General features: G+C 46.1%; 2 protein-coding genes across 3 annotated transcripts; both read left to right on the top strand.

Moving 5' to 3' along the window:
* The first annotated feature begins 102 nt into the window (after positions 1-102).
* Positions 103-14,649, top strand: CDKL2 (cyclin dependent kinase like 2). Of its 2 annotated transcripts, none has more exons than XM_040555479.1 (13): positions 103-445; positions 4,457-4,651; positions 5,440-5,618; positions 6,457-6,569; positions 6,885-7,024; positions 7,955-8,043; positions 8,576-8,702; positions 9,586-9,860; positions 10,324-10,414; positions 11,231-11,342; positions 11,464-11,570; positions 12,291-12,383; positions 13,512-14,649. In XM_040555479.1, the coding sequence occupies exons 1-12, from the start codon at positions 278-280 to the stop codon at positions 12,348-12,350; spliced, it is 1,656 nt and encodes a 551-aa protein (XP_040411413.1). In that variant the 5' UTR covers positions 103-277; the 3' UTR covers positions 12,351-12,383; positions 13,512-14,649. The 2 variants fall into 2 exon arrangements, with proteins under 2 accessions (XP_040411413.1, XP_040411414.1); XM_040555480.1 differs by lacking the exon at positions 13,512-14,649 and adding an exon at positions 12,908-13,494 and having other exon boundaries at positions 126-445.
* A 491-nt stretch (positions 14,650-15,140) lies between these two features.
* RCHY1 (ring finger and CHY zinc finger domain containing 1) lies at positions 15,141-20,776 on the top strand. The gene is made up of 9 exons (XM_040555493.1): positions 15,141-15,291; positions 15,359-15,478; positions 15,597-15,712; positions 15,800-15,878; positions 16,389-16,433; positions 16,534-16,592; positions 17,907-17,933; positions 18,194-18,314; positions 19,249-20,776. The coding sequence occupies exons 1-9, from the start codon at positions 15,229-15,231 to the stop codon at positions 19,369-19,371; spliced, it is 753 nt and encodes a 250-aa protein (XP_040411427.1). The 5' UTR covers positions 15,141-15,228; the 3' UTR covers positions 19,372-20,776.
* Positions 20,777-21,059: the final 283 nt, after the last annotated feature.

Below are 21,059 nucleotides of genomic sequence, written 5' to 3'. Positions count from 1 at the left end.
GGACGAGACGTCGTTCCGGGGGGGGGACAGGGACCGGCGGAGCCCCTCGGCCGTCCCCTCAGAGCCGCGGCGACCGTTGCGGCGAAGGGCGGGAGGGGGCGCCCGCGGCGGCGGCCGTTGCGGCGGGTGGCGGCGGCCGTTGCGCGTTGCGGCAGGTGGCTGCTGTTGCCCCGGTGCCGGTGGGCCTTCGGGGTGCGCTCTCCGGGCAGCGTGAGGGTCCGGGCGAGGAGCCCCAGCTCTTGCCCGGGCTTCCCGGGGGTTGGGAAGGAGGGGGGAGATGGAGAAGTACCAGGTCCTCGGCTTCCTCGGGAAAGGCAGCTACGGGGTGGTGACCAGGTGCCGGAACAAAGAGAGCGGGCAGGTGGTCGCAGTCAAGAAGTTCCTGGAAAGCGAGGATGACACGGTGGTGAGGAAGATCGCCGTGAGGGAAATCAAGCTGCTGAAGGTGAGCGGGGGGAGCCCCGGGGGGCGAAGCTGCATTTTAAAGACCATGCAGGTGTCTTTTTGGTAGCTTTGGGGGTATATTCCTCACTACCGAATTCTGAGACGGGTGTTTAAACGTTGTCCTGAAGGCAAACGTCTCCTTCGAGCTGAGTGTCTGCGATCAGGGCTTCCCTTGTGTTACAGGTGTTAGTGGTCCAGAGCTGACAGATGTGAGTAAGATCTTCCCATAGAGACTAGATGGGGAAAGACTATCTCTTGAGATTCCCTAATTTAAGGAGTGGTGTTTTCCCCGGGGAAGCTGGAGGGTGGGTGTAAATTTAAGACACTCTGTCGGTTTTGACAACTTTTTTAGAAGGGGTACACAGTACCACTGTACATCAGCTTATAAAGCACAAACGACAAAGTGAGGCTCGGTCGGGTCCTGTTTGTGCTCCCACGAGCAGCCAAGCTGTGGTGGATTCATTTACCCCTTGAACTTTTCCCTCTGGCTAGCTGCTGTGCTGGGTTTCCCTGGCTAGCCCCGACTCAGTCAGAAGCGTGTTTATGTGCCCGGTATTCAGCAGGTAAAGGTAAAACGAAGTGACCCCAAGGTCTCCATATGCTTTCCTGGGAAAAATTGTGTCCTCTCTGCCTTGTGTACCGAAAGATAGTACCTTCCTGCTACCGATTTGCTGAAAACAAGGCAAATGTTGAGCTTATAAAATCTGCAGGTAAATGGTGACCTGGATGTGTGACAGTGGGCCTGACCAGGCTGGGTGCTAATGTTATCTGATATGGAAATCTGCTCCTAGGAACACGGTGGGGTTTTTATGGCACTTTCCTGGCAGGCTTGAACTGCCTGCAAGAGGCTGGAGGAGGGCAAGCAGCAAACTCCTGAACCTTATAGGTCAACGGTTAGCCCCTAGGCTGAAGCCAGCTGGCATTGTGTCTCTTGCTGCCTGAGTGTGTGATTTGTCTGTTATCAGTTGTGGACTCTTTATCCTCACATAAATGCCCATCTGCCTGTTGGCTTCTTATCAGCAGCGTTACCTGCTGGCAAGCTCTGTAGTCTCATTGTGTGGGTTAGTTCATTAAAGGTTCTCCATGGGCTGTAGATACTCTGGAAAAATACCCAGGAGCTTTAGATAAACAAGGGGGTTTTGTGTGCGTGCTCTTCAGTGTTCCATCATGTGGTCTTCCTGCTCCCTGTTCTGGCTTTGTTCTTTATATGAAAGCTTTTGCAAGTTCCTAAGCTGCTTCACTGCAAGGTTTTTCTGCTGCGGTTCTTCATGAGTAGGATGATAAGGATGCAGGTGGGATTCAGTGCCAGGACACACATCCGTTCCAGTTGTTTTTTTCACCACCTTCAGGCCCTGTATTCTCCATTGTAACCTCTAGCAGCAGTAGCAGCATTTTCCTTCTTCCCTGAGCTCCAGTGAAAGTGTGCGCTGTCCTGCCTTACTCCCCCCCAGAGGTGTTAGGTACCTTGGTGTTTTCTCAAAGCGGCGTGCACAGAAAAGTGTCTGTCCCTGTGCGAGGGCACACGTGGAAGTGTTAAGTGTTAGGACATGGCTGAAGAAATTCTTTTGGTGAAGAAATGAAAGAGAGTCTGATTACAGTTGGGGTATATCTAGGCTTCTCCTCAGAATGTGGGGTGTGCTGGAGGTGGGGATGTGTGCCAGCCTGCTACCTCTCCACTTGGCTTCCACAAGAGTCTCTTCCCAAGTCTGCCAGACTCCAGTCCCTGTGCTGAGGAGGGGAGAAAGTCATCTCTGCCATTGCTGCAAGAGATGTAGACACTTAGAGTTAATAGGAGTGTACTTGCTGGAGCTTGAGATGCAGCCAGCAGCTCAAAGCGTAGTCCCTCAAATGCTTACAGCAAGTCTGCATGAGTCTGGATTGTACCTGTCTGCTGGCACGCCTCGCTTAGTTACTGAGTCAAAGCACGTACCACCTCCCAGGTGTGTTGGAAATTAACTTGTTTTCCTGGGTAAATGGGAACTTAGCAAGGGGGACTTTTCCATATATAGCTCAGTAAATGGCCTCTCACAGTGAGAATAAATATCAAGAGATTTAATCTTGTAGTTTCTTCACTTGCTCATTCCCTGTGAACCTTTTATTTTATTTATTTATTTTTTCTGTTCTGGAGTTTGGGCAGAAATTTAATCTTTACTGAAAACAGCAAAATCTTTTCAGATCCCCTGTGCAGGGAGTAAATTATTCTTGAGAAGAGAGCTTGAGGAAACAGCTGAGAGGATTGAATTGCTGCAGCTGCTTTGAACTTGATTCTGAAACACAGTATTAAGAATATGACAGCACCTGTAAAAGCAGTTCACCTGCTGATGAGCTGTGCAGCAGTCCTCCCTAGCACAGCACCCCTCTGCATGGACATGGATGTGACCACAAAGGGCGTAGAGGAACCGGTCACTGCTGAGCCCCAGGATGGGAGCTACAGTCTCTCCCTCTTATTGTTAAGTTGCTCCACTGAGCCTACATTTTACTGGTCTTTTAAATCACAAGTGTTTGCCAGATCTTAGCACCTCAGCTGCTATTTGCCCCTGGCAAAGCCGGTAGCGTTTTGCCCTACCTCCAGTCATGTCGATGACACTGTGGAGAAGTGCCCATAGGACAGCACTCGATCTTGCAGCTGCCAGAGTCCGAGTCTTGGTGCTGGAAAAAACTGACCTGGGGATGCCGGCCAGGGAAGGCAGAGCCTGGCTAGATTTGGCTCAGGGTACAGGGCAGTGCTTGTGCAGAGCAGCCCAGCTCCTGCACCCAGAGGTCCTCCTGCATCTTCACCCACGCAGACCTGCCCAGGCAGGGATGCTGGGCTGGGAGGTGTCAATACGTAACGAGCAAATTCAGGTGCTGCGTTCAGATCAAAAAGGTACAAAAAACAGCCCCGCACTCTCGATTTCTAACTGAGCATCATTTTACAAAATCTTCATCTTTCAGACCTCCTGAGACATTGGTCTGCGGTCCTTTTGCATCTTCCTTGGTCGTGGTCCCTGAGATCTACAGCTTTCCCCTCTGCATAATAATAAATAAATAAATAAAAGACAAAAATCTTCAAATCCTTGGCTTGTCACTTTTCACTCAGAATCCACTAGAGACAGTTTAATCAAAGCTGTTTAATTGTTAACTGGAGTGTTTTAGGTAAGAATGCTGAACTTTATCCATTCCGTGTACTTGTATTCTGTCACCTTGCTTATTGTAGATGTGCTGGCAGTGCCAACAGAAGTGCTTTGGGTATGGTAGGAGCGAAAAAGAAAAGTCTTTGAACAGTCTTATAAGAAAAATTAAGATACAGATATTAAGTAGTTGGTGATGAACTGGCAGCTACGTAGAACAGAGGTATTGCAACTGGTTTGGGAACTATTTGAAATGAGGATTTAAGAGATTTTTAAAAGGAAGTCCTAGAGAAAGGAATGAAAGAGAAGAAAAGCAAAACTTATTGGAAATATGGGAGAAAAGAGATGAATCTGCTTTGGGTTATCGAGAGAGGCAAAAAAATTTCTAAAACAAAACATTGACAACTGTCTTCATCAATTCTTTGGGTGCTTTGAATCCCATCTGGAAGGAGTAGCTGGCGTTGAACCTTGTACTCTGCTTTGAGGCAGCTGGCAGGGTAGCGTAGAGTTACTTGGCCACCTTTATGAGAATGTCTCATAAATAAGTTTGAGTCTCAGACACAGCCCAACGTTACAGCAACAAGCTGTGTTTATTGCTTCTTGAGCTGTTTGCAGCAAAAAGCAATGCCCTTAGCCAGTATTTTATTTATTTCTGGGTTCCAAATACAGGTGTCTGCATATAGGAGGTGGTGGAAGTCCTCCAAGTTACCTTAAAAAGTGGCAAAATAAAGCCTGTCTGAAATATTGGCGAGCTGATTTTAAGAACAAACAAATGTGGGTGCTATGACAGGAAGAGCACTCTAGGGCAATGCATCTGCTGGGCTGTAGTTAAAAGTGTCTGGTCTTAGTTTACTCATTACATGTTTTTATGCTCTCACAAAATATTTCCTGTTTTATAACAGCAACTCAGGCATGAGAATCTCGTGAACCTGCTGGAAGTGTGTAAAAAGAAGAAACGGTGGTATCTGGTATTTGAATTCGTGGATCACACAGTGCTTGATGATCTTGAGGCATTTCCAAACGGACTAGACTACAGCAGGGTTCGGAAATACTTATTTCAGATTTTAAGAGGAGTAGCATTTTGTCACAGCCATAACGTAAGTATGCATGAGAAGTGCGCTCTGCACTTAACTTTGAATGGAGAGATACAGAGATGTATATTTGGTACTTATTAAAACTTAGAGAAATAGAGCTTGGGCTGGAAGATGGAAGTTGAGCAGAAGGGCCTGACTGAGTTTCACACTAACTGTCAGAGCTTGACATCAGCTAATCCAGTAGTCTGTCAGTGGCTGACCTGTGAGAGTCCTTCAAAGGAAGGGTCCAGAGGTCCAGAGGGTTCAAATGCTGGTGTCACCTCACTGAAGGCTGACTTTCCTCTGGCAGAGGGATATGGTCTCTCTTTCAGAAGCTTTATTTTTTTTTTCTTCAACATTTTTAGGTTTTCCTTTTTGACTGATTTGTAACACAGGTTTGCCAATTTAATCGTGTTCTTGTAACTATGATGTATATATGTATATATTTCTTCGTATGTTTGGAGAAGCTGTCTCACATGTATTCCTAAAATACTCTTCACGTTTAACTGCAGGGTATGCAATACTTACAACTTCTAAACTTGTGATTTTAAAGTATAATAAAGTGTGACTGTAAAATATCTATGGTAAATACATGCAGAGAGGTGCATAAAATTAACAATTCTGTACAAAACCTGGAGGTTTTGTGTTCACCTGTGCACTTGGGATGGCGCTTGATAAATAAACTCTGTGCATTTCCCATGCCTGCAGAAATGTAATTTTTTTACCTGAATGTGATAAAGCTACCGTTTCTGGTGGGCCAGTCATTTTAGCATGGGGAAATGATTTGTCTTGACTTGCTTTTCTCTGTGCAGATAATACATCGGGATATTAAGCCAGAGAACATACTAGTCTCCCAGTCGGGAGTTGTAAAACTGTGTGACTTCGGTTTTGCTCGCACATTGGCAGCTTCTGGGGAAGCTTACACGGACTATGTGGCAACCCGATGGTACCGAGCCCCAGAGCTGCTGGTGGGAGATACCAAGTACGGCAGGTAGGAGACGGGCAGGGAGGCCGCAGAAGGGCTGTGGGACTGGGGGGTGCTCTGCTCTGGGGGGAGGCAGAGGACTCTTGCTTGGCAAACAGGTTAAAGGAATGCTGGTTACTTGCTTGTAAATGCTGAAGCTTTTCTCTTTTCTCCTCCTCTCTGGAGCTAACTACTGCCAGTGCTAGGCTTTCCTGGCTCAGAAGGAGAGGAGAAGGAGACACTGAGCCAGCCACGTTCCTAGTCTGTTGTCTGTAGGAACTTGTTGGTTGCCAGTGCTAGTAGCAGAGGAGGCTGCTTCCTCCCTGCACAGCTGGAGTGCTGGATGGGAGGCAGAGAAGTCCAATAGAAGACGATATGAGACAGACATTTCAGGAGGGAGGAGGTGGAAGGAATGAGATTTTTCTTACCTGGTTCTCCAGTGCTGCAAAAACATGTCAGACATTAAACTACCTTTCACAGGCCTGTTTGTCCAGCTCTTTATGTCCCTAAAGTCCATTTCTGGTAAGTGCCCTGGCAGAAGGAAAATGGGCTTACCTTTGTGGTCTCCAAAGGGCAAAAATCTTCTTATGTGTTACATTGCACTAGAATGTTTAAGGCACTGGGGTTTGGAAAGTGATTTCAGATTGGTCAGGCTTCTTCTAGTGTTTGCCTGCTTCAGGAGCTGAATCCTTGGCATTCGTCAGAGCACTTGTAAGCTTGGAAAACAGCCGTCTTGCTGTTTATGGGGCCAAAGCTGCCCTTGGGGCTCCTAACCTGCAGAAGACTTGCTGGGTGCTGGCCCAGCTCGGCCTTTAGCTCTGAGAGAGGAATGAAGCCGTGCTGAGCTGGGATGTTTTTCTTCCAGGGCTGTGGATGTGTGGGCTATTGGCTGTCTGGTAACGGAAATGCTCACAGGAGAGCCCCTGTTCCCCGGAGATTCAGACATTGACCAGCTCTACCATATCACCAAGTGCCTGGGTGAGAACAGCCTGTCAGGCTGCTAGTGCCTGCTCACTAACGAAGGGGTTCAATAAGTCTTGATGGGAGAAGAGGGTGTGGGAAGAGACTTTGGTGTGTGCTGAACTGTTTCTGAGAGCATGATTTCTTAGCGTCTTTTATGAAGGGGGGCTAGAAGCTTGTGAGTACAGATGGCATCAAGTCATGGTGCATGAGTGGAAAGAGAGTGACCTACATTGTAGCCCTTTCAGTAATGCTGACCCAGTATTTTGGCCTCTTGAACGTTCTGTAGGACTGCATTTCTTCCATGTGGTTGCTTTGGTTGTTTGATTCCAGGTAATTTAATTCTAAGACACCAAGAGTTATTCTATAAAAACCCCCACTTCGCTGGCATGAGGTTGCCTGAAGTGAAGGAGGCTGAATCTCTGGACAGACGATACCCCAAGCTCTCTGCTGCAGTGCTGAATTTAGCCAAGGTACGTAACTGATCATTTTGGAAGTTCCTTGGAGAGGTTCTGTCTAGAATTTAGTACAAACGTTTCCCTGTTTACTTGTCCCTTGCTTTGGGGAACTGAATGCAGCCTGCAGAAAGGGCTAGCTCTGTTAATCTGGCTTGCTTTCAACTACCCATGCAACGATGAACTGCTTGGGTTGGCAGGTCAGTGAGGACCATAAAGATGCTTCAGTTGCTGTCCTGCATGATGGGGGAGACTGAGCCAGTCATCCCAGAGCCAAAAGGATCACTGCACACCCTCTGAGGGAGGCTTGTAGCGTGCCTTGCACCTCTTCTGTGGATCATACACAGCTCCTTACATTTTCCTTGCTAGCAGAGCTGTGTGGATACAGTGTTTTCTGGCAACCCCCTCCACAGGCTGGTGGAGGCATTGCAAGCAAATAGGCCTGGGTGGGATGACATCCAAACACGCACCTTGCTCTTGAGCTGTGTGTCTACGGTGTGGGAGCTAGGAAGCATACAACTTGTAATTGATCCTGAAGATTTTTTCTTCTTTCACACAATGAACTGGAGCATTGATATGCTGGGTAACTAAAATAACCTAAAAAACTCCTGGTTGTGTTTGAAATGCCTCATGAGCAAAACAGTTTCTAAAGCCTCACCCAAACAAATGTGGTTGAAAGCAAGAGAGTTTTACTGGGATCTATTAGTGTGGCAGGTATTACCTGTGCAATCAGTCTTTGTGAACCCTAGTGATTAGAATGGATGTAGCCGGCAAATACTAAACTTTTCTTGGTGGAAGAAGTGTGTATGTCTCTTGGGCCTATCTCGTCATAAGAGACCCCAGAAGTGGGAGCTTTGCAGCTGTTTTTCTTGACTTCATTTGGAAATATTAAAGCCTTTGTTTCATTTCTGAAGTATCTTCCTTGTAATGTTTACGTTGGTTTGACAGAGGTGTTTGCAGATTGACCCAGACAAAAGACCGTCTTGTGCTGAACTCTTGCAGTGCGATTTCTTTAACGAGGATGGATTTGCTGAAAGGTAAACAGTTCATTTCTTGCTCAAAATAGGGCAAGATTAAAAGGAAATTAAGCAGTTGTGCTTGAAGATCGCGTGCTGATTTTGCAGAGCTGACAGTTGCCCAGTGTTTTGGTTTTGTTTGGTTTTAGCCTTCCTGAAAAATGGGAGGACAGTTGAATGGGAACACAGTGCAGTAGCATGTTTACCACATTACCTTGTCACAACATTAATTCATCAGCGTGCGCCCAGTGTCACAGCATTTTGGGTAGTGGGTAGTATTGTCTGGCAGCGTATTTAGTGTCCACATCTATACCAGACTGGGATACAACCTCCTTTATTACTGTGATGTGGAAAGTGTGCATGTGTAAGAGTTTATTTATTTTAATGGATAAATTGTATTCAGTTGGCTTCTCGTTACTTAAAAAGACAAGGTTTGTTTGATTACTTGGATGGCTATAACAACAGCCTGGGCGGAGCACTAACTAATGATATTTAGATTAACAGAAGCCTTTTCTCTCCCCCTCCCTTCCCCTTTACATGGTATGTAATATAGATTTGCTCAGGAGCTTAAATTAAAGATTCAGAAAGATGCCAGAGACCATCAATTACAAAAAAAATCAAAAATCAGCAGAAAGGATAAAGATGATGCTTTAGAAGAAAGAAAGATGCTTGGTGTCCAGGTTAGTCGATCTTTGTTTTCCAAACCTGTATTTTTTTTTTTTGTCTTTTAAAATCACTATGTAAGTATGTGCTGCAGTTTAATTGCATAGCAAAAATATAAGCATAATTTTACATTTCATTTAAAAAAAAAAACTAAATTACTGATGTGCCAGAGAAGTTCACCTCCGTAAGTCACTGTAAGTCTAAACAGTGCTGAAGACTTAGTCATTCAGTTCAAGACATTACAGCAGTCCTGTGCGCCTGTAGCTCTGGTGCTCGGTGCAGTACAGCCTTCAGGCTGTTGCGTAGAAATTCTGTGCCTTTGGTGCTGACTGGCTGCTACGAGTTGCTCTGGTGCTTGGCTGGACAGTGTCCAGGTGGCTATTTGGTCAGTCCCTTGTCAGTAAAATGCATCGCGATGCAGTTACTGGCAAATACAGAGCTGAAGGGAGAATCAGTTAGAAAGTGTAAGTCGTGTTGGATGAGCAAAACATATTTGTATGCGTCTGTTTACCTGTGTTAAAGTCCTGTCTCCAAAACTGCATATTTTGCTTTCAATCAGATACAAAGGACTAGAGGCTTCAGAGTGACATTGAGGTGACATTGGGCTTGGTTCTTATTTCTTTGGAAGTGACACATGATACGGCTGTTCTTCCTCCATCACTTCCGATTACATCCCAAGGTGACTTATTTACAGAGGGTGCTGGAACCCTGACAAGTTTCCTCCTTCCAAGTTTAATGGCAAGCAGGTTTTCTATCTCACTACTAAAAACAATGCCATCTCCATCAGATCCTTGCAGAGTTGTGCAGGTTTAGGCTTTTGACTTTTTCCTGCATGCGCAGCTCTAAGTTACTTTTTAAACATAACTATAAAAGAAGTATGATGCTTATCTTCCCAAACAGGATTTCAACATTGACCCAAAGAGCAGTGATGCAAAGCTGTTCAAAGTGAAGTGCACTAAAGCTGATGGAGAGAAAGCAGAGCGATCTTCCAACCACAGCTCCCTGTATGACAGTGCAATCAACCCATTTAAAATAGGCCCTCAAACCAGCCTAAAAGATTCCAGCAGCAGCTTGGACTATGCCAAGAACGCAGGCATAGTTATTCCTCCCATCAACCAGAACATTTCTCCCACTATGGCTGGGATGGGGCCTGTGCCTGGAAACCATAACTACAGGTATGGGAGCAGAGCTGGAGAAGCTTGTGTCTATTGGCCCTGCTGCTGAGAAGCTGCAGTGTGCTGAGGGAGGTGCAAGGGGATGATGTGGGAGTGCGAGAAGGGGGTTTGGGACAGGATGCAGCTAGGAGCAGCTCTTGGGAGGAGGATTGTACATGGGTTAGAAAGCCTGGCTTCACCTCGAGCAGCTTTGAGGGTCCACGCAGCCAGGGGGTCTCTGTGTTTCTGCATTTGGCAAAGCACTGCTGGACAGCAACAGCTTGCCAGCAGCTGTGATACTGGCCTTTCTCTGAGTCCTTTGGATGAAACTTTTTTGTTAGCTGGGCCCATGGAGAGTGTTATCCCTTCGGGCCTTTTCGCTTACTGTTTAATGTCAGTGGTTCTGGGTGTCTTAAATTTGTTTGTATTTATATTTACCATGTTACCCTGGTTAATACAAAGTTTGGGTCACTTTTCATTACAGAGTTGATGAAAAGAGTAAAAAATACTTGAACCCATTTCTAAAGCAAAGGAAGCGTTCTCCAGCAGGCCATTATAGTGTAAGCTTGACATCGGTAAGTTGTGTCTTTCCCCCTTGACTAAGTAAAAAATAAAATTCTGAAGTATGTGCTGTATTGTCTAGAATCCCTTCTGTTGCAGCCTTCACCATAACTCTCAACTAGAAATATTGTGCTCTTCAGCCCTTTTTTCCAACAGTTGTGTCATCCACTATCCTTTGTTAATATTACCTTATATTAAACACGTTTTATGTTAGAGGACTTTTTTTTTTAAAGGAAGGGAGGGAGCAGTCCAAAAAAGGATACCTGGATTATATATATACCTGGAGCCGTGGAATATATCCATGACATCTTGTCTGGACAGAAAGAGTGGACTCTGTGTGCTGCACTGCTGAAGCAGAGCTTAGGATTTTGATTTAACTTTTTCAGGGCTTCATTTAGTCAGGTCACAAATGCATGTGAAGTTGCTAATGAAAACAAGTGAAATACAAAGTTCTCCATTGCACTCACTTCCTAGATAATATTTTTCCGTATTAGCAGGAATATTTGACTGTTTCCAGAGAACTAATCTGAGCCGTTCTCCATTGTATTTTGTCTCTTTGAAAGCAGTCTCATTTAGATGATCAACATTGTTTTTGTTGTTGTTGTTTGTTTGTTTGTTCGTTCTGTTGTGGCCATTCTGTTGGTCTTTAATGTGTAAATTACATTTAATCAGAATGAATTCCTTTAAACATGGCATACTCTTTTATTTTACTACTGTGCAAGTTCCAACGACAGCAGAATAATGCTGTGTTGATAAATTTTAAGTTTGAAACTTGAAAATAGCTTTGTTTTTTATATTCTGCACAAGCTGGCACTTATAATTCATTTCAGGTTTCTAATGACAAGAACATCCTTCAGGCAAATAAGAAAAAATGGGAATTCTCCAAGGCAGATGTGCGTTTGCCAGAATTAAATCATCTCCCTGAACTGAGAGGAGTGGAAGGTATGAGCTTTAATGTCCTCTGCATAAAACCTTGATCCTAAATCAGTGGCAGAAGGCAGTCTGCATTACAACAGTCAGCTCTGGTTTCTTTAACACTGTATGCATTGGTTGCATTTTGCAGCATGGCATCCCAGATATCCCAAAAAGGAAAATAAAACAGTTTCAGAATCACGGGTCCCCTACCTTGCTGCTATTGATCTCCATAACCCAAGTCTGGCCTCACAGCAGGTAAAAAAGGAATAAAATAATTCTTGGTGCTGTGTTTTTCTTTGGTTCAGGATTTTCTGAACAGTGTGACCCACAAGGTTTCTGCCTGGCTCTTAACAGAAGCAAAACTTGTCTTGGTTTCTCAAGTGTCTAAGTAGAAACATCGGAGGCCTTGAGCTGAGGGGGGACGGAGAAGGGTCACAGATGAAACATGAGGCTCTGCTTTTCTCTCTGAGGTTAACTAAATACTGTGGTTTTTACTGGCAATGTGAATTGTTGCAATTTCATCTGGCTGGGTCGAGGTGGAAGTAAACCCAATTTTCCAAAATTGAAGAAAAAACAGGAAGAACGTGTTTTGAGCAGAATTGTTCTGACTGTGCTATACATTGAGGGGATGAGTGCAGTAGGGAGGGAGAAAGTGTAGGAGTCAGGCATAGGGAGAGAAAGAAGGGAAATATTTGCAACTCTTAGAGGTTACTTCCCCAGTAATGCTGAAATGCTGTGGGAGTTGTGTAATCCCCTAGTCTGCTGCCACTTTGGCAACCTTGCTTCCAGTTGAGGTTTGGCAGACTGTACTGGAGGGAAAAAAGGTGTATTCTTGGCATAATTTTTTGAAGTCTGATTTGATCAAAGAACAGTTGTTGTGTTGGCATTGCATATGTACCTAGAAGGTGGTTTCTTGTTGTTCTCCCTATACGATACTACAATTGGAATTTGAAAAATTTCTTTCCCAATTGACAGATGTCAGGGAACTCGATGCCTGATGCATCAGAAGCCGGTTTCCCTAGAGTTGAGCACTAGCATTACAGAGAAGATCACACTTGCCTTTAAAAGGTAGGCTTTAATTTCTACAGGAGAGCCTCCTGGTGTCTTTCAAATGGGTTGTTTCATAAACACTTAACTAGCTGGGAGGTGTGATGGGAAAATCCTTTTACATTTTACACTCTGGGTGTGAAGACTGCTTACTGAGGACCGCATGCAGCTTTCTTTACAGATATTGAAACGGGCTGGGGCAGGTAAATCATTTTTTGGGCTGAAGTGCTGGGCAGTGGTGTTGGAAATTAATTCACTCGTTAATCTGGGAGTTGAAGCTGGTAGAGTAACAAAAAGGGAAATAGCTGCTTAATAATGATGTCATGCAATTTAACTTGATCTAAGTTTATTACTGTAGCTGTTGAGCAGTTCTCAAAGTGGTTTTGTCTGCAAGAAAAAAAGAAAAGGTTGTCGGGTTGGTGTTTTTTGTTTTTGTTTCTGTTCTTTTCTGTTTGTTTGTTTGTTGAGATATTGTTACCTCTTGTTGCTCAGCTTCTTCCAGGGAATCTTGTATATGACAGAGTTTCTCTCATGTCTCTTGAAAGCAAGAACTCCAGTGGTTTGCTGAGGGTTTTTACCCTTGGTGATCTCACTGAGGCTGGACGGAACAATTGCACCTTGCAAAGGGAGCAGAAGTTGGGGAGGAGAAGGGGGGGGGAAGGAGGCAAGGTGCTCTGAAAGGCTCCTCAGAGGCTGTGCTCCAAAATCTTGCTGGCTTCATTGGAACCTTGTGTCCTGCATAGATGGGCTTGTCATGGCAAGACTGTTAATGTGAAGGTGCAATCTGTGCATCTTAATTTTATAGTTTGGGCTTTGGTGTTTCCTCTTTGAGGCAGAGGAGCAACTGCTAACTCTGAAATGTCTTTTTAGTCTTGTGCACAAGTACTGCACGTGCTCTTAATCTAGGTGAGTGTATTTGGCACACACATGCATGTGATGTGATGGCTTAATGCTACTAGGAAGAAAGAAGAAGCAATCCTGATAATATAAGTGGGGAAAAAGGAACCTTACTAAAGCTGTTTCATCTGTGAAACACAAAGGTGTAAGTGCACAGCTTGTAATGAATAAAAGTAAAGGAAGCCTGTCACCAGGGAATACCTCCATGTTTTTGTTTGCCTGCATCATCCTGCTTTTCTCCTCTTGATGCAGGTGGCTGACACAGTGGGAACAACCCACCCAAGTCTCCAGGTGCTAACACCACGCGGTCTCTGGAGAAGAGAGGACCTCTTAGTCTCATGTTAGCTACTGGACTGCGGTGGGAAGTGGCTTGGGTCCAGTCCGAGGACAGAGCTCTCGCAGCCATTGCTGCTGGATTTCTTGCATGCGAAACAGCTCTCAAAATGCTGACTTCCTGGCTTAGGGCCAGATGTTGGCAGGCTGCTCAGAAAGAAATAGTGGTTGTCAGTGTGTATTGGGCAGAAGCTGCTCTGGAGAATTTCAGAGGAGGCTGGGCTTTCTTTTGTTTTAACTACTGCCCTCACAAGGGGGTTCTTTTTAAATGAGTGGTGACAAAAGCAGATAGGTGCTGAATTTGGTATATTTTGGTGGGCTACCTGCTCTGTATTGGAAAGCACCTTTGCCTTGGCAAAAATATGCACGAAAAAAATGTGCAAGAAATTTAAATGTGTAAATGTTCCTAACTGTTCCTTTGAAACCCTCGCTCTGCCCACCAGCATGTGTGAACTTGTGTTAGGTTCCTTTTCCCTCCATGCTCTCTTCCCCCAGACTTTTGGGTGTTAAACTGGGCCTGTTGTCTGGCTGCACTGGATGAGCGTGTGTCTTGTGTTAATGGTGAAGGAAGAATATCGGCAAAAAATACTGAACTGCGATGCAGATGGCATGTGGAAAGGTTTTTGTGAGTGCTCAGCAAGTCACTTAGTCCTTTAGTAAGTCATAGTCCTTTAGGTCCCTTGGGGGAATGGGACTTGGAAGTATAAACCTCAACAGCGGCTTGTGGGGAGAAAAAGAACAGATCGCTTTTATCTTTGGACTGTTGTGTGTCCACTTTTGCTTACCTGCTCTCAGCTGGCTTTGGGCAGTTCTGTGGTATCCCTGTGCTGCCTTCAGCCCTGTGTTCTGGCAACCTGTCACAGCTCACACCCCTGAATGGCGTAGTTAACTTTCGAACTTGTTGCCTTTCCACAAAATAGGCTCATTGATGTATCATGGCAGAATACAGTATGAATGTCATCATATTTAGAGCTCTGTTGCTATGCTGTTTTGACAGGTACGTTACAATTTTTAAATAAAAGGATATTAAAATTCCAAATTTCTTGGTATGAGTGTGTGACTGCATGCGTAAAAGGTGCTCACCTAGTCTTCACTGGATGTAAACTTGGCGTTATATCTGCTCATTTGTATTGGTGGCATTGCCTGTGTTGAAAAACAGGATTTTTGGAGTTTTTATTAACTAGATCTAGTTTTTATTAACTATGATCTAGTTTTCTTGCAACCACCTCTACAAGCACAGGTTCCTCATTGCCCTCAGCAGCATCCAGACAGGTCCTCCGCAGTTTGCCTCTTACCACTCTAGCTCGGACTTGAATAGCCCTGCTGGTTGGGGTCCCGTGAGGTCCGCGGGCTGTATGGCCCCGGCACCCCCTCCTCGTTTTCCCTTCCCTTGTGGAGGAGAGCTGTTCCGGATAGTTCCTCGGTCAGCAGCCTTTCGGGGTGGTGTCAGACGGCCCTGGAAAGAAGGGAAATACAAGACGCCAGCTGGCTTCTGCGAGCTGAAACGCCCCCGAAACGCCTTCCCCGGGCCGAGCCGCCAGCCCAACGCTCCCGGAGGAGGCAGCCGGGCAGCCCGGCCTCCCTCAGCGGAAGGGGCGGCGCGGCGGCGGGGCGTTGTGCCGGGCCGTGCCGAGCCATGGCGGCGGGCGGGGAGCAGGAGGGCGGCTGCGAGCACTACCGGCGGGGCTGCCTGCTGCGGGTGAGGCGGCGGCGGGGCGGGCGGGGGGCTCGGGGCCGGGCCGGGCGCTGAGCCGTGCTCGTTGCAGGCGCCGTGCTGCGGGAAGCTGTACCCCTGCCGCCTGTGCCACGACGGCGCCGAGGAGCACCGGCTCGACCGATTCCGCGTGGCCGAGGTGCAGTGCAGCCGCTGCCGCCTCCTCCAGAAGGTGGGCGCCGGGGCGGGGGGGGCGGCAGGGCGCCGACATGGCGGGGGGCGGGGGGCGGCGGCGCCATGTTGGGCCGCGCACCTCACCCCCGGGTCCCCCGGCGTCGCGTCCCCGGCAGGCCCAGCAGCGCTGCGAGGGCTGCCAGAGCCTCTTCGGCGAGTACTACTGCGGCGTGTGCCACCTCTTCGACCGCGACAAGAAGCAGTACCACTGCGACGAGTGCGGCATCTGCAGGTGCGCGACCCCCGGCCGAGCCGCGCCCCTTGGGGTTGTTGGGGTCGGGGTGGGAGGCGGCTGCTGACCTGGTGCGCGTCTCCTCAGGATTGGCCCGAAGGAGGATTTCTTCCACTGCTCAAAATGCAACTTGTGTCTAAGCTTGAGCCTTCGAGGAAAGCACAAGGTAAGAACGCGACGGTTTATTCCTTCCTTTGAAAAACAATGAGTTTTTGCTAACAAAAGCTGGCTGCCTTGGCTTGATCCCAGCGCACGCAGGCAGCGGGCTCAAGTCTTTCTCTAAGTGCACCTATCCCAAACAAACCGCTTCTGGGCTGGCTTTGCCCACAGCTGAAGGAAAACACACATAGGAAACACGCCTTGGTCTCCTTCCACCCAACTTCTTCTGGAAGTTGCTGGTGATTGCAGACCTTGACGTTGTTTAAATCTGAGCTCGTGTCCCTGCTGCAGCACGGGGAGAGCTAGGCAAGTTTTGGGAGCCACTTCCCTATGTATACTTCCAAGATGTGTTTTTTATTATTATTATGCTAAGCCACCTGTTAATCTTCAGAACATCGAGCGTAAATGAAAACAATGTTTTATGCATTCTTTCTTATCTGTCTCTAGGAATTTTGGTGTTTAAAAAAAAGGTAAATAACCATATAGTAGATTAACCTTTTTCTTTGTCTTTGCAAAGTGCATCGAAAATGTCTCCAGACAGGATTGTCCAATATGTTTGGAGGTGAGCTACTTCTTTTTGACTCTTGCAATTGGATGTATTGTTGGCTGTCCTTGAATTTAATATTTTTTTTTTCTTTTGTCTAATACTTGTCTTGAAACAGGATATTCACACATCCCGTGTTGAAGCTCGTGTTCTACCATGTGGTCATCTTCTGCACAAGTAAAGCATTGCAAATATTTGAGCACTGGAAATACCTGCCGCCTAGTGTGCACTGCTTATTGCAGCGTGCCCAGAGAAGGGCTACGAAGCTGGTGAAGGACCTGGAGCACAAGTCCTATGAGGAGCAGCTGAGGGAACTGGGGTTGTTTAGTCTGGAGGAGGCTCAGGGGAGACCTTTTTTGCTCTCTACAAATGAAAGGAAGTTGTTGGGAGCTGGGGGTCGGCCTTTTCTTGTAGATAACTAGTGATAGGACTAGGGAGAATGGCCTCAAGGTGTGCCAGGGGAGGTTCAGGTTGGAAATGAGAAGACATTTCTTCTCAGAAACGGCAGTCAGCCATTGGAACAGGTTGCCCAGGGAAGTGGTAGAGTCACCGTCCCTGGGGGTGTTCAAGGAAAGGTTGGACGTGGTGCTTGGGGACATAGCTTAGTGAGTGACATTGATGGTAGGGGGGTGGTTGGACCAGATGGTCATGGAGGGCTTTTCCAACTGTAATTATTCTATGATTGTGTTCAGCGGCACTACAGGCCTTGTTGATGTGCATGCTTGGTTTTGAAGGGAGTCATGTGGTAGAGTGGCATTTTATTAGGAAGTACTTTCTTCAGAAAAGATGTCTTCCTTCCACAATCCACTGAATCTTGGTGGTGGTAGAGGATTCATTCTGTTTTTTTTTTTTTTTTCCTCTGCTGAGTTTCCTTAGGCACCTCCAAGGCCATGGAATACTTTGTTACACTACAAAGCCTGTCTACTCTATCGGGCTTTTATTGTGTAGTGTTACGTGGCACTAGGTGTCTTTGGAAGGATGATTACAGCAGGGCCACCTGTTTCCCTTCCATCCTGCTCCCACTGTAACCTTGAGATAGAAGACACTTTCCCTTCCACGTTTTTCTCTGTGTGCAAAGTTAATGGCCTCCATGTTTGACAGAGGCCTCTCCAGATTGAATCTTCCCTCAGCTCCCATCTACCTTAAATTTACCTTGTGATATGTCAAAGTCTGTCTTTTTTTTTTTTTTAGCAAAATTGAATGACACAACCCTTGACATATTTCTGAATCTGTTCGCTCACATTACTTTAGAAGACCTTAGAATGGAATCACATGTGCTTTATCTCTGCTTGTTTGCCTAAGTACCAAATGGTTTTGTGGGGAAGCTTTCTTTTCACTTGGACTCAGGATGTTTTTTAACTTATGGTATGGGGATAGCTATGTGCCTTTTCCCTTTGTTCAGTCCAAATGCATTGGGTTGGTAGCACAGATGTGTTACTGGTCAGTAGCTGCATTCTTCTTACCGAACCTCTCATTCTATTTTCTTTTCAGAACATGTTATGAGGAGATGTTAAAGGAGTAAGTATTTATAAACCTCTCTTGTCTGTGTATGGTTTAATCCAAGCAGATGTCTTGGAGGGGCCAAGATCATGGTGCCAGCACCCAGTAATTTCAGGGCAACTCCTGAAGGGAAAGGGGGCTTTTAATTTCCAGCTCTGTTTGCAAGAACTTTCGGTTTGTGGTGTTTCTCTCTGACTTGTATGATGAGAAACTTGACCTTTGTTGTTCCATAGCCCTTCTCCATCTTCTGAATTAGACTTTTTTCCCTCCTTTGCCAGAGGTTACAGATGTCCTTTGTGCATGCACTCGGCTTTAGATATGAGAAGGTACTGGCGGCAGCTGGATGATGAAGTAGCACAGACTCCTATGCCCACAGAGTATCAGAACATAATGGTGGAGGTAAGAGATGGGTGCGTGCCTCTGCTCTTGGCGGATCTGCATCTCTCCCGTACTGGCGGTAGAGGGCAGTAGGAACTTGTCCTGGATCAGAAGCCAGCCTGACTCAGGGAATGATAAAGAGCTGTCATGTGTCAGCTTACGGTGTGATCTATTGGATTTATAAACAAAGGCACCCTTCGTGCCACTAGCAAAACAAACAAAACAAAAAAACAACACCCAACAACAAAATAAAAACAGAAAACGCCATAATATCACACAGTGGAGAAATGGCTCGGTCTTTGGAAGTATCTTGCTTTCTTCTGTAGCATTAGGTGCTGTCATAGCAAAAAGCAGAAATATTTCATTTTTTCATACATTGGAGCTTCATGTTCCGTGTTTTCTTTTTTTCTGCAAAAATACTCAGCTATTGATTTGTGCAGGGCTGGCAAATACCAACTTCTGCTTCCTTTCTGTTACCTCAGAACTGTGAAACTGGGTGCTGCTTGCTAGTAAGACTGAATTAAACCACTCAGATCATTGATGTTCTGTTTGCATCTGTTCTGGTTTAGGCAGCACATCTTACTGACTCTTTGAGTCAGAGCGTTATGGAAAATCTCTTCACTGCTCGTTTTGAGAAGAGCATTCGCTTTGTCTTACATAGCAGACTAGCTAATGTCGGTAGCTGTTGTTAATCTGCTCTCGTTTTGACTTGAGGTTTTCTCTGGTGTTTTGCTACATAAAGAGAAGCTAAGGCATGTCTGTCCTGTAGCTGCAAACTGAAAAGTTAAATCAGCCCTGTATATTCTTCTGCTGCCTTTAACATGAAAATATTTTTGGCGTTGTGCCCTGATGGCAAGGCAGTTCTGTAGTTGCTAAAAGCATAGTTGTACTATGTTGTTGAGTGTCCTGTTGATGCTACAGCCTCTCTCTCTCTCCTTCTTTCCTATATACGTAGATCCTTTGTAATGATTGCAATGCCCGCTCTACAGTGCAGTTCCATCTCCTAGGCATGAAGTGTACAAACTGTGAATCGTATAATACTGCCCAAGATGGAAAATCCAAGCAGCCTGCAGAGTAGCAGTGACTAAGATACGTGCTGCATACGGCTGGACATGGAAGACCTTACTGTGGAAGAGGCTACCTATTAAAAAATAATAATAATAAATTTTCAGTAAAAGTAAATTCAGAGTTGTCACACCGACAGCGAAGATTTTGTGCTGGTGCAAAGGAGTTCTGCAAGCAGCGTCCCCCTCCCTAGTACCTGGGGCACCACGCAGTTGGGAAGCTCCCCATCGGGCGGTGCGATACCAGCAAGGGTCGGTCTCTGGAGAGAGTGGTTTACCCTGCCAGGGAGGAGACAGCTCGGCAGCATAACTAGTGAGGTGCAAAATGGGAAACTGCTGTAAGCAGCAGCTGTCAGAGCAGAGCGTGTTCTGGGGCAGCCGAAGGTTGTGAGTGTAACGCGGGGTGGAGGTATAGCTGTTCTGGCTGCAGCTGTTGGGGAAAATTGGGAGCTTTAAGAGTGGCCTTTTACATAATGCTGACATCTGCAAAGTTTTGCATGAGAACATTTTGTTCTTTGAAATGACGTGTTTGTTCTAGGGCTTTGGAGCCATCGGTGCAAGCGGATGGAAGCTTGCAGAAATTGCATCCCTTACTTTGATTTGTTGACGTGCACACATGCACGGTACAAACTTCCATTTTAAAAGCCACACTGGTCTGCGTGGGTACATGTGATGAATGGCCTAAAAATCACGCAAGGCTGCCCCTCTCCCAAGGGTCCACCCCACCTGGTGTCTCTTCATGCAGATTCCTTTGCCAGCTGCAGTTACATTCACGCGGCTTTTGATCCTCGGTTGTTTTGTTCTCTTACAAAGGGCTTTAGGCAGGCAGGTAGCTTGATGTTTTGCTGGTTAGGTAACATTAAATGGAGCACGTACCATTGTCTTGTCAGACTAATATTGGGCTGACTAATCCATCTGAGCCTGGGATGTTTGCTAAAGTAACAGCAGTTCAGAGAGGGACTCGAGTAGCACAGGCACCAGGTTTCTGTGATTTATTATTACTATTTTTTTTTATGTGGCATCTTCATTGTGGTCAGAGAAGGTACGATGGAGAAATGCTTTCTTCTGAAAAACAAAACCTCCCCCCCTTCTCTTCTGTGTGATATCCTGCCCAAAGTGTTTTGCGAACTAAGTATCACAGAAAGTTCTTCGTTTCTGAGAATTTCAGAATGTGCAGTGTCCCAGTTGCATGAAATGTCAGGGGAACATGACAACAGTTTCTCTTTACGGTACAACTACTCGTCTTTAACTTGCTCTATTGTAAAGCAACAGACTTGATCTGGCAGTGCCCCTTTATGTCTGAAATATTAGGAATCGGATGATAGCATTTACTGTAGCTTGCTTAATTATCTCTTTCTGAAGCACTTTTCTCAGTGCCATAAATGTAAAACAATGTGTATTAAAACAAGTTATGCCATGTGCTGTGGCCTCCTTTTATGTGCGTGCTTTCTAGAAATTCCCAGGTAAACCAAGATCCAGCACCCTTCACCTGAGGGTGGTCGGGCAGTGGAGCAGGGGCCTTTCTGCATCGATGAAGTTTTTCACAGGGGAAAGCTGCCGTGCTCTTGCGGGACGGTGTTTGCAGAAAGCAGGCGTGTTTTGCATCTCCCGAGCGGCGCTGCCTGCAGCCTGCCAGGGGAAAATAAGTGAAGTCACCCACCGGCGTCGCGGGAGGCCACAGCGAGCAGATGTGGAGGGAGCG

The sequence above is a fragment of the Cygnus olor genome, chromosome 4, assembly GCF_009769625.2.
Source record: "Cygnus olor isolate bCygOlo1 chromosome 4, bCygOlo1.pri.v2, whole genome shotgun sequence".
NCBI classification, from domain to species: Eukaryota; Metazoa; Chordata; class Aves; order Anseriformes; family Anatidae; genus Cygnus; species Cygnus olor.
This window is presented reverse-complemented; position numbering and strand designations above follow the sequence as displayed.

Coding starts and splice junctions, on each gene's coding strand:
- CDKL2 (XM_040555479.1), top strand. CDS start 278: ATGGAGAAGTACCAGGTCCTCGGCTTCCTCGGGAAAGGCAGCTACGGG. Junction 4,652..5,439: donor CATTTTGTCACAGCCATAAC/GTAAGTATGCAT, acceptor TTCTCTGTGCAG/ATAATACATCGGGATATTAA. Junction 10,415..11,230: donor ATAGTGTAAGCTTGACATCG/GTAAGTTGTGTC, acceptor AATTCATTTCAG/GTTTCTAATGACAAGAACAT.
- RCHY1 (XM_040555493.1), top strand. CDS start 15,229: ATGGCGGCGGGCGGGGAGCAGGAGGGCGGCTGCGAGCACTACCGGCGG. Junction 15,879..16,388: donor GCCTTCGAGGAAAGCACAAG/GTAAGAACGCGA, acceptor GTCTTTGCAAAG/TGCATCGAAAATGTCTCCAG. Junction 16,434..16,533: donor ATTGTCCAATATGTTTGGAG/GTGAGCTACTTC, acceptor GTCTTGAAACAG/GATATTCACACATCCCGTGT.